Below are 12,933 nucleotides of genomic sequence, written 5' to 3' on the forward strand. Positions count from 1 at the left end.
AGTAAAACTTTTAACTCAGCTTTTTACTTAATACAGCAACTTTAACATTGCTTTTTCTGTATTTATTTAATTCTATCCAAGATCAGCTTGACATGTGTCTCAAATCTTTTGACTCCTAGTAAATACAAGATTACATAACCTAAAAATAAAGAACGGTATCTATAAGATTTATAAATATATAGCAGATGAGCAAAAAGTGCTGTCAAACTTAGCATAGACTTATCCTTTGTTTCAAATTAACTTCCAGCTAAGGAGAATTAACCTTTCTTCTGGAAAGTAAAGATACAGAATTTGAGTATAATTGATTGTTTAAATCAAGGTTTCTTCCTTTCAGATTTAAATAAGAATTGATGATTCTGTTTATTTTGGTATAAGTCAGTCCACTTTAACTAAAGGTGTGAGCTTATTTTTCTGAACCCTGGAAGTCAGATTGCTGAATTCCTTGTTGCTCACGAGAAATGGATTGAGAAATGTCTTTGTAGATGTTCTCCTGCTGTAGCTCTGGGCATTGAGGAGGGAGTGCACACATCAGTTACAGCTTTTAACTAGAGCAGAATGGCTGAAAGCCAGTTAGTAGGATGGAGATGTGCATTGGTTTTTCCTCCTTCCTCCCCTCCCTCCCTCTGCAAATGCGGTTGGCTTCTGATCGCTGCTGGGATGTTCTTTCTTTTGCTGCTGCTTACAGCTGAAAGGGGGGGCCTTTGGAAATGTATTTTAGTCTTATGGTAGCAGTCACATAAGATGTTAGTAGGCTCCTGGCTGCCTGTGAAGATTCAGGTGGTGCTTCTCTTCAGTGTGCGTGTGTGTATATATGTATGGATTACATGCATGTATCAATAATGATGTATTCTGAAGTCCTCATAATAATAATATTGTTATTATGAGGTAGTCTTTAGAGAAACAATGAAAAAGAGAAGGTTAATGATTGTCAGGGTTAAAACTGGTATTTTCTCCAGTCATGTTAAAAGTTCTTCTGTAGCTTGATAGAAACTATGGGTTTGTGGCATCAGCTTTTGGTTGAAATTCTCTGGCCTTTTTTTATATGAGGCTAGAATTGACCTTCAGGGTCCCTCTTGGCTCTTAGTGTTAATCCCTTTGTGGAAATGATCATGAAATAATAGCTGTTAGAGCCTAACAGAGATCTTATAATAGGAAAACAAATTACATGTCAACAATTATGAAAGTGACTTTAAATTTTGACCCTACATTTGAAGGCATTGCATAAATGTAATAACATATTGTCTCTGAATAACATGGAGGAATATAAAACATACTGAGGTGCCTGCATGATGCCTGGAATTAGAGATAGCCATAGAGCATACTGAAAATGTCATTTTATTCTTCTAAAATATGTTAACCAGGTTAATGTCAACAATTATGAAAGTGACTTTAAATTTTGACCCTACATTTGAAGGCATTGCATAAATGTAATAACATATTGTCTCTGAATAACATGGAGGAATATAAAACATACTGAGGTGCCTGCATGATGCCTGGAATTAGAGATAGCCATAGAGCATACTGAAAATGTCATTTTATTCTTCTAAAATATGTTAACCAGGTTATGGTTAAAAGAATTTAAAATATGTCATTGAGCTATTTCTAACTGTTCAAGTTCTGTGGGAGTCACTTTTACAGAAAATGTGGTTATATACTGTAAAAGATCAATCTTTTGTGCTATGTTTCAAAGCAAGTAGGAACAGACGGAGGTTTGCTTTTGATACAACGCAGCATTTAAAGTTCTAGTATTGTGAAAAGGGTATGTATTATTGAAAGACTTCAGCGTGGAGGTTTTTTGGTTTTAATATAAAGTTGCATTAGGATTAATATTTTTTTATCATGCTGTTAGAGATCAAAGTATTGGTATAGTAAATAATCCTCTTTGTCTAACATATCTAAATATATAGTGCTAGCTTGCATACTGTGCTCCTTACTTGAGGAGAAACCAAGAACTGATTGTGGGCTGCCTGCCAGTAGAACAACAGTTCATCTCTCCATGTGGGAAGAGCCTCTTTTGCTGGCACAAAATAGGATTGTACCATTGCCAGGAGTCAGTGCCACCTTTGCCATTATACCATTGCCAGGAGTCAGTGACAGCTCCTTGATTATTGCTTTTGTCTGTAACAATTTATCCTGTGTGGACAATGTGTCCTTTCTTAAAATCATTCAGTAATGATCCTATGACTTTTGTAGTGTCTATACGCAATGTTTACTGCCAAGACAAGCAAATGTGATGCCTTTGTGTGTGTGTGTGTAAGGTTGCCATATCTTTGTATTCATGATTTTTTATTTTTTTTTATATATATATATATATATACACACACACACATGCACATGCAAGCATCTAAACTGGTTGTTGTCCTTGCATGGCTGACGTGGTTGTGCTAGCACCCTCAGCAAAATATATTTAGAACTGCAACCAACTAAACATAGATAACAGACCACTGAAATTATATATATTAGTATATAGTTTCCTACAAGATGATGCTAATTCCATTTCAGTTGTTTTTCTTCTCAGATATGCTGCAATAAATGCACAGAATCAGTAGAAATAACTTATAGGGAAGAATTATAAAAAATATAGTGTAAACAAGGATATTTAATATGAAACAATGAAGTTGTTTTAAGGTAACGATCTGGTAATATTTTTATAGCACAGGATAACATAAAAACATAATTAGACTTTAGAGTTCAAGCCAAGTTTGCCAGTCTGCATTGATATTAAATGCAAGACATTTTGTCTAGCCAAGATCACCCAGTGAGCCTTGTGTAGCTTTTAAAAATATCTGTAGCTTTCAGAGTACTTTGGATGCACAGATGTTAAGAAAAGGCACTTAGGTAAATCAATACGTATTTCGCCTTTTCTCTGAGTGTTGTTTAACTGCTGGTTTGAGATAACCGTAAGGCTGAAGAGCTCAGTTGGCTGTCTCATGAACTGTTCTTAATGAGCATTATGTTCTTTTCCCCTCTCGTTTTTCTAGGCTGTTCAATTAACCCCTAGACGATGGCTGAACCTGCAGGAGTACCAAAGCAAAAAACTAATGGCAGACCATGGGGTTACAGTTCAGAGATTCTTTGTAGCTGATTCTGCAAATGATGCCCTGGAGGCTGCTCAGAGACTAAGTAAGTTGACTGCTAATGGGAGGAATCTGTTTCACCAGATAGCAATCTGGAAAATAAATTGCTTTCTAATAAGTTGTACACAATCTTCAAACTGACGCTTATTGAAAAGGTTTGATATAATATCCAGACGATAAATATATGATTAATTTCATATGCGAACAAGTTTATAACAACAGTATTTCTTTAGAACTTTATTTCTAAAATGTTTTGTATGCAGCATGTAACATGAAGTCTTTAATTAACATTATTTATGTAATTTTGAATAATTCAGAATAACATAATGAATGGTTGCTGGGCAAAATTATTTGTTGTTGTATACTTGATATAATTTAAGGAACTGAAGTAAATGAACTTGTGTAAAAAGTTGTTTTCAAACAAAAATTTGCTCTATTAAAAAGCAAAGGAAGAAACAAGTTGTGGGCTCTCCGTTTTAAAAGAAATTCAGAATCCGGTTGGACACAGTTGGCTTTAGCTGACCCTGCTTTGAGCTGGTGGGTTGGACTAGACGATCTCCAGAAGTCCTTGCAACCTCAACTGTTCTATGATTCTGTGAAGAAATAAAATATGTATGAGAGAATTATATACATGTATATTTGTTCACATGTATGTTTGTCCATATGGAGAGAAAAGAAAAGGTGAGTTGAGTTACCTGCCATCACAAAAGGACTTGACAGTGGCTGGGAGAGAAGACCATGCTTCTGGAACTTCATTTTTGTTCTCCGAGAACATCCTCATTTTAATGCAGTGAACATAAGATGATAATGTGGGTCAGAAATGAATTTATGTAATACCTTTTCTCTCAAAAGGAAATGCATTCAAGTACGTTTGTCGCCCAGTTCTAACTCTGAAAGAAGTTTTCTACTTTTTAAAGTTAATAGTAGTTTGCATAGTTTTCCTCTTTTCATTTAGCTTTTGTTAATGTTAGTATATCTTACATCAAAATGCCAGAGGACAGACATTATTGTAGTCTAATTGTGTAGTAACAGGAAGGTTTTTTGTTTTATGTTTTACGTAATGTACAAGCCACTTAATTAAATGCATTTCAGCTTTGCACACTGGAAAGTAAATTAACACAACTTAACTCATACCAAAGATCTCATCAGACCTCAAGTAGCTGAACAGGATTAGCATAATGGCTTGCTAAATCTCTATAACTTTATTAAGGTGATACATTTTTAAGTAATTTTAAATAAAAACTCCTTATAACAGCCAGTATATTTGAAAATATATTTGAAACAAAAACATTAAATGCAACTGTTATGGTCATTTGGCAGTGCAAAATGAAAAATGCTGACACAAACCAAAGCTCATAATATTGGAGGGTTTCCTCATGTCTGGATGTCTGAGAAAATCAAGAAATGCTATCTGAAGCTGTGGCAGGTTTTTCACAAATCTTATAGCACTTAAACTCTCCTCTTCATGATTGAACTCATAAACGGATTGGTCTATCCAATAACTGTTACTATTCTCGATCTCTATAACTATTTTGAGAAATAAATTACTCCATTAAAGGCAGTGAACCTCTTCTGGTTTATGATGCCAGATTTATTTTAAATAGTCTCTGTAGCTTGCTTGCTTTGCAAATCACAGAAATATTGGTCTATTAAAAAAAAACTGTGTTGAAATTTAAATAATCAAAAATAAAATCTAAAACCGAAAATTATTTGCTAATCGAACTTTATCAGGTAAATTGTATGTATTTTAACTAGGTTGGCTTGTTAACACTTCAAAAATTATAGGTCAGTGGTACCTTTCTTCATTTTATGTAACTGCATTCAGCCATGCGGCATCACTGGGCATTAGAGAATTGTGGTTTATAGTGTAGAAGCTGGTTCATGTTGAAATGATTGACACTCCATTGATCCACTAAATAATTAACAACATCCTCATAATCATTCTGATAGTGTGCTGTTGTCGTACTTTTAATATGCACTTTGAAAACTAAGCATCAAGAACACAAGTTTTGCTGCCGTGGTCGTTGTTGCTCCAAGATTTCATCAGATTTATCTTCTTTATGATCCTTCAGACTAGTAGTATCTCTGTCACTCAGGTTTATCTGCACGTTTTGATACGGGCTGCCATCTTCTGAATATGCAATCACACAAAGTAAAAAGTTACAGACGAAACAAAAAACTTCAGCCTACAGGAGGCATAAAATATTCCAAAATAAAATAACCAATGGAGGCAGCTTTGGGATCTTGATAGACAGGTGTTCTGCAGTAAAAGATGGTGAAAGGAGAGGCTAATCACCCCTGCCGAGTCCTGCTCAAAAATCTGGTGTTTTAAATACTGTATGCCACATTGCAGCTGTCCTTAACTTTAGCTTCTGCAAACAAGAAAGGATGCTTGCCAATGTATTTTTAAGATAAAAACAGAATAAAGTTATCAAAACGTCAAAGTCAAAGGTTCAGTATTTTTCTTGTGAAAGGAGGTTCTTTCTATAGACCTGTCATCATGAATACAGGAGAAACAATTATTTTCCTTTATAGTCTTACTGCATTACATCACTCGCATGGGTCTGTGTGTGTGTAAAGAGGTACGGATAAAGGGATACAAATTCCTGACACGGAGATCTTTGCAATGTGTGATATTCACAAATTAATTTCACAATTTCACTAAATACCACAGGCTTGACAGTCCTGTCTGTACTGCTGCAGTGTCTGTGGTCACCAGTTTTGCTGTTGTTGGATTTCCTGTTGATGCAGTGGAAAGAGATGGAATTAGATCACTTTTGCTGCTGTCTTCGCTTGTCAGGAAGGTGTTAATGCATTTGTTCTTGAAAGGGTCTGCCTTTATCCAGTATCAGCAGTTCTGTTATAGTTTGCTCATTTCCTCTGTTGCTCTCTCTATTTTTATTAATACGTACACTGAATACACTGAATATTAATTTTCTCAGAAAGATTTTCAAAACTTACCAACAGTACAAAAGGCAGTCTACAAGGAATTTTTAATGGAATTAAAGGATTGGGTTTTTTCTTCTAAGATAAGAATGGCAGATGTGAAGAAAATTAAAACGACATCACTAATATTGACTTCAAAAGAAGTTGTACACAATAAGGAATACGGGATTAGGCCCCAAGGAATTCATTGCCTTTTACATGCTAAGCAATTTTCAGGTGTAACTCTTGTAGAGAAGGTGATATTTACAGAATACCAAGAAATGCAGTCACAAGCGGTTTTGTGTTTCCTGTTAAAATTGCTATATTTTCAAGAGAGGAAAGAAAAAGACATTGTGCTGTTTTGCTACGACAGTGTGGTGTTGCTTGACCTGCCATCTGAAGAAACGCAACCTGTAAACAAGTTCTTGCAGTTCTAGTGCAGCTATTTAGCAGAACAAAGTGAAGTATTTGGGAGCTTAGTTTTTGTCTGAAACGTAAGATCTTCTGATCCGATTCTTGCTTAATGCAGTGGTACATTAAGGGCTTGTTTAGCCAGAGAAGGCATTTCCTTTCTTGCTATTTCTTTTCCTCATACTGTAGTACCGATATAAGGAAAAAAATCCTCATATACGCATACATATACCCAGACTATTAGGGTGTGCGCCTTTTCGTTGCTTGTGTTGGGCAGGTGCACTGTGAATCACTTCAGGGTCCATCATTTTCTCTAGCCTTCCCCACCGGAGGCCCTTAAGTCTGCTTCAGCTCGTTCACTGTTCTTTATGTTCTGCCTGATGGAGAAGTTATTAAGGGAACCATCATTTTAAACTAGTAGGTGGACAAAGCTGAGAGGGATTATAATTACGCTGGAGGGTGTTACTATGTACTGTCAATTGGGTCTTTGAATCAGTAGAGAACTTACAGAGGTGGTTGAAAATGCTGACAATCCTAAATGGATGCTGGAAGCTTGGCATGTGTTTCTTTTTCTGATTTTTAACAAAAGCAATAGAGTGCTGCCCGTTGCCACTTAGAGTGTTTCATTACATTTAGGAATCGGTAAGGTGCAGTGTTCACACTCTATCACAGAGAAATGCAACTGAATTGAGTGCAAGGCTTTTATTCACTCTTCTTTAAAAAAAAAAGTATAACAAAATATAGTCTCTGCATATCCTATTTCTATTGCCTTATGCATGAGGGAACTCATAAAATTCGGCTTTGGACTAAAGGCATGCTTTTTATATCAGGCTGGAGAGGTAAACATGTATTTTATAAGGAGCAGAAGAGGTTTATTGAAGCCTCTTGCCATGAGGTCATTTACCTGTAACTTATTATTCACCATTTTTTAGAATATTGAAAGAAGTTCTCAGTCATGTGATCACCAGTCTCCTTCCTATCTCAGCCTGCTGGGTTTTTTCCCTTGGCTATGTTTAATTTAGATGGAAGGCTGCGTCTTTAGATGCTATTTTGGATTCCTTATCTGAAAGTTCATCTCTCCAATACAAGTTGGGAAAACCACTTGAAAGCAACGTATGTTTAGAAGGGATAAAAAACTGATTTTTAGCTTAGTAATGTCCTTTTTTGTATAGATTATGAAGAAATTGTTGGTGATAATGCTGTCTCTATTTAATCTAAGGAAAAATGAAAAAGATCCTTGAACCTGACGTTTCTGAGCATATTAGAAATGTGAATTTAGGTTCTTTTTTGTTATACCTGGAAGAGCTTTTCTATGAGTATCCTGTACAGACCAGCCCTCTGTTGTTAAAGTTATCTTTAAGTAACTTTATTTACTCCTCAATCTTTGAGTTTGTTGGGTACTTAGCTGATTTTTTTTACTGTCATCCTGTGCTTTGCTTACATGATTTAATTCACTTTCTTCTCTCCATCAGGATAGGTAGGAGAGGAATTGCCTCCTTCAGCATTTCTGTGATTTCCGTATTTCTTTCCATTGTATGGTTCACTGTGTAGTAATAATTTTTCACCTGTGCATAATGAGTTATTTCTCAAAAAACCCTACGTACTTAGTGGTTATAACTAGTTATTTTTTAGAGCCCCTTGGATTATGCTTCTCCGCATATGTTGAAAAATCACGCGTTGCTGAAATAGTGTTCCATGGAGCTGTAAGCAAAGAACTTGCTCACGGTTAAGGAACAGCTCTCCCATAAGTCCTCTTATTTTCACTGACAGCTTTTATTAAAGTTCTTTATACTTAAATTATGACATTCTGAAACTATCCTTTCAGGCAAAATAACGCTATAAGTTATTGACTAATATGATTCTATTCTCAAATGGGTAAGTATTTAGAAAACAACCTTTTAAATTTAATAGAAAACTAGTGGTGGATGAGCTGCCTTTGGACCATGCTCAGCATTACTAAGCATGAGTATTTCTCTATTCTGTGTAGCAGGTTTCCAGTTAATGGATTTTTGCCTTATCTGAGTTGTGAAATCTAAGACTAGAGGGAATCTACATTTTCCTGCAACTTTTCAATAATAGGAAATGCCTGTTAATGCTCTGTTACTCCCAGTCTTCATAGGCACCTCTTGAATGCATCCGTTTCAAAGCTCCACAAAATTTGCCATCGTCTGTGGTTTTAATCTCTTTCTGTCCCTTGTCTAATTTCCTATTCTTTCTTAGAGGCCTTTCCTCATTGTATCCATTTTCTCTTGTTTCTTCCTAATGCCATCTTCCACCTTATGAGTTGTGATTGAGAGAAGCCTCTTCCTTTTTTGTGCTAAACAGTCAGTTGTATCTTACCCTACTTACAACAAATATTTAGCAATTCTGTACTGCTAAAAGCCACTGTGTGTTTGTGTGCATACTTTTTTTTTTGCTTGCTGAAGTGCTTTGCTTAGGCCACCATTTACTTGACATAGCGGTCATAGAAATTAATGTTTCTGTGTGTGATCAGAAAACAAATAATGATTGCTAACAGTTCGAATAATACTTTTTCTATATTTGTCCACTTTGAAATGGTTTGATTTTTTGAAAAAATTTTCCAAATTTAATTGTTGTGACAACAATTTTAAAAATCTCACTCGTGTCTGAAAATGATGAAAATAATGAACTAGAGTGAAAGTTATGAAGGCAATGCCTTCATAACATACAATGCCTTGTATGTTACCATTATTTAAAGTAATTTTTTGTGGGAGGCTTAATAATATGTCCGTGATCCAATTGATTTAACCCATCTACTAGATGGAAAAAATCAGTCATAGAAAATCAGAGGAGTTAGGAAAGGTGTTGAAGGGTTGTATTCACTGAAACCTGCTTTACTAAGGATTTTGTTAGAAAGTCATGGCGAATTTGCTGTGATACAGCTATAGTACAAAGCTGGAGTATAGTACTTATTCGATAGTAGCTCTTTTTATGGACATTCTTCATTTGCTCTCAGATTGCTTTTAGGTGCTTTAACTTAATCTGTCTTGGAAGCTAAACCACACAAAGGCACAATTAAGGTGGAATTAGGCTTTTATTTGAGGATTTCATACACGATGGCTGTTCGCCCTGCTGCGTAGCAGGACCTTTCTTACCGGACATGAGCCCTAAAATACTACTGCTTTCACCTCTTTGTGTTCATGTTTTGGTTGGTTTTGAATCTTGTACTAACTGCTTGTTCTTCCTCTCCCTTGCTCCCCTCCTTCCTCTGGGTTTTGTGCTAAGAAACTATTTCACGGAGGCTGCTGAGAAGTGGCAAAATTTTAAGCACAGCAGTATTTAAGCAGTGCATTATCCTTGGTAAATCCTGCAAGGGGTCTCTCGCTTAGCTTTACTGCACGCCTCATTCCTCCTCTTCAGCTTAGCAGTGTTTTCTCACATAAGCCCTTGGCACCTGTGTGAAAAACAGGCAGCTGTCTAACAGCACACACATTTGTTGGTAATGGCCACATGTGTTGCATCCTGCATGCCAGAAAAACAGGCAGAAAAACTTCCAGCTTGCCTAACTGTGATTTTGAGTTTTATTATTTTTGAAACAAAATTAATAAAAGATTTTGTCGAAGCTTTCCACTGGGTATTGTGTTATTTCAAGTTGAGCGTTTCAAGTTAAATTACAAATCGTTGCTTTTTAAATATTTTAGGTATGGCAATTTTTCGAAGGACCCTCTGTCTCGTGAGGAATTACAGAAATAGTTAATTTCAAATGCATTGTTATGAAAAACAAATCTGTTTTGTTTTTCTTATCTGTTCCCTTTGTTAGAAAATTACATGCTGAGTGAGAGTCAGTAAATGCAAGCTTGAGACTGCTTACAGTAGTTGGGTATTTTATAACCATTCTTCGTCACCAAATGTCTTCATATTCAATAGATTTATAGTAATATGAGTAATGGCTAGGGGGCTAACAAATCAAAATCTCATTTCAGATGTTTTGACACTAATGTTGTGCTGACTTATTGTTCTCTGTGTTGGATTTCTGATCAAATTACCAAAATAGCTACTTGGAAGTAACAACACAAAGTAAAAAATACTCTAGGAATGGGGTACTGAATTTTATATTTAATGTGTGCCACAGAAAGTGGTCATTTACAAATTTCAATTGTGTTAAATATATTAGTGGATTTTTGTTTATAAAACAAGGAGGTGACAGAAGCCATACCTCTTGATTCAGGAATTTTAACAGGTGGTAAAAAATGCAACATTTCACAAGGAAGGTACAAGATGACTGCTGGTATTTATTCCAGACTTGTCACACCATATTTTATAGTTCTTCAAGGTAGTTTTGCAGCTGCAAAACAATAACCAGATGCGTAATTGAGAAGCAGCTGCATGAAATTTTCATTTTTTTTAATGCATAAAATCAGAACCATTAGACACGCTTTATGTATAAGGTATGAAACACTAAACGACATTGTTTTCTCTGCAGTACTAGCAGCTGTGTAAAGGAGAGAAATCACACCTTCCACACTCTCTAGATGCCCATCTGCTTCTAAATATTTGGGGGCCAATTACTGAAACTGAATTTCGTTCTTCTCTGGTTTTTTGTTTTTCCTTGTTTGTTAGTCTGGCTTGCGTTGGAATGCATGTGATAAAGCATTTGCTTTGGTTTTAATTTGTAAAAGCCTGTGTAAACCACCTGTGACACTAAATAGTGTATCCCCTTCTGGGAATGTCCGTTCCTGATGGAAGATAAATGAGTTGTGCTGGTTTTTTTAGGATTCTGCCATCACTGACTGCATGTGTTTCAAGGCAGAACTGAACCCAAATTTTTCATTTGGTATAAACTACAGCACTGTTGAAAGAAATACCAGCTGCTTTGAACAATCATTTAGTTGGCACTCGCATTTTAACAAACTATATGGGTCAAGGTATAAAATAATGGTTATTGTCCAGAAGCCATGTGCCACTTTCACTTGAGAATTCTCTTACTTCCTGTGAAGCCTGATGTTTTTATTTATTTAAAAGAAATCTGTGTGTTGATAGTTACTATAGCTTAGCACATTTTTGGTAACAAATAGCGCAAATATTATGGGTTTAACTTGTGATGGAAAAGATCTGATTCTCAGCTGGCAGTCCGTTTTTCCTCCCTGGGCCTCATTACTACGGCGGTATTGGTGGTGTGATCTTTGGGGTGACTGTGGTCAGAAGAATCGTGCTTCTTTCTTTACATGGTATAAACCCTCAGCAGGAGACATGTTTTAGGTATTAATTTTGAAATAGTGTTTATTAGTTAGAAGCTTGAAATGAGATGACAAAGCTTCTGAGATTGATGGGTCTGCACTATGTAGTGCTGCATCTTCTACGTGATCAGTCTGTCAGTGTGTAATCCCTTGTATAAGGGTGTCAAAAAATGTAATTGACACGTCTGTAAAACGTGGGGTGTGTAGTTTTTATTTTAAACTTTTTAATGGGAGTCCTAATAGCGAAGTCATGTTGAATTGAATTAATAGAAAATCTAAGAGCAAAGTGATGACAGTCTAGAATCGAGGATAGTTAATACTTAGCCCCTCTTCTAGGTCCTACTAGCAAAACTCTTTCATATGGTCAGTAATGTTGTAGTAATTTTTTTGAAGAAATACATAATCTGTTCCCTCCTCTGTACTGTGGACATTTTTATGCTTGAACCTGATTTTATTTGAGGCTGCAGTTTCATCTGCAAAAGGGACAGAGATGACATTAGCTCTGGTTACTGCCTCGTCGTTCCTAGGTGTATGGAGAGACCTTTCATTTTGTAGTCAGGCCCCAGATGACTGGCACAATAAAAAACAGGAGGAACTGGGCTAGGTTTAGAGAAAGGAAAACTGAGAAACTTTATAGACAGTGAAGTTTTGAGTAGTGATACATCCCTCCAAATTAATAGTTAAACTTACACTGAAAAAACAGCTCTTACTCAGATGCTTTTCTTCAACTGAATTATTGCTCCATCTTCTACCATTTTCTGAGTGTTTAAGACAACAGTTCTGGTTATTGCCCTACTTTGATACTGTTGTGATTTCCCTGATCTCCACTAGCGTCCTGCAGGTGACGCAGAGTACAGCAGGAAGGTACTATTGTTAGATAACCACTTTCTGTATGTAATTCAGTTGACGAAGTTGCATTTTTTTAAGCTGTCAGTTGTTTCTGTTAAATTTGTTATACCTTTTGTCTTTATGGAATAGGTGGTGGTTTAGGATGGACTGTGATTGACGTCTAAGGATATTAGCTTGTACATTTGCTATAAAAGCACATGGTTTTGAACCAAGCCAGAAATCTTTTCTCACAGCTGGCCTTACAACTTGTACAAAGCTCAGAGAACACACAGCATACAGCTTCCATACCGTGATTCCCTTCCCCTCTTTTCCTCCCTCAGCCTCCTCCAGTCTATGAAGTAATCTTAACCGATATTTTGCAAAGGTTAGGATGACTTGCAAGAGCTTGTTTTATCTTTAAAGATGGGAGCAATTTACAAGCTGATATTCTGAGTATATCAGCAGTTGAGAAGTATGATCATAAGAGGCTGTGA

General features: G+C 36.1%; 1 protein-coding gene across 1 annotated transcript in view; it reads left to right on the forward strand.

The window, feature by feature from the left end:
* Positions 1-2,998: 2,998 nt before the first annotated feature.
* The window catches only part of SUCLG2 (succinate-CoA ligase GDP-forming beta subunit), a 107,345-nt gene continuing 97,410 nt past the window's right edge, over positions 2,999-12,933 (forward strand). Inside the window, exon 1 of the mRNA XM_019473453.1 lies at positions 2,999-3,123. Coding sequence (XP_019328998.1) covers positions 3,042-3,123 — 82 coding nt within the window. The 5' untranslated portion in view covers positions 2,999-3,041. The remainder of the gene's footprint in view (positions 3,124-12,933) is intronic.

The sequence above is a fragment of the Aptenodytes forsteri genome, unplaced genomic scaffold (assembly GCF_000699145.1).
Source record: "Aptenodytes forsteri isolate BGI_AS27 unplaced genomic scaffold, ASM69914v1 Scaffold53, whole genome shotgun sequence".
In the NCBI taxonomy this organism is placed as follows: Eukaryota; Metazoa; Chordata; class Aves; order Sphenisciformes; family Spheniscidae; genus Aptenodytes; species Aptenodytes forsteri.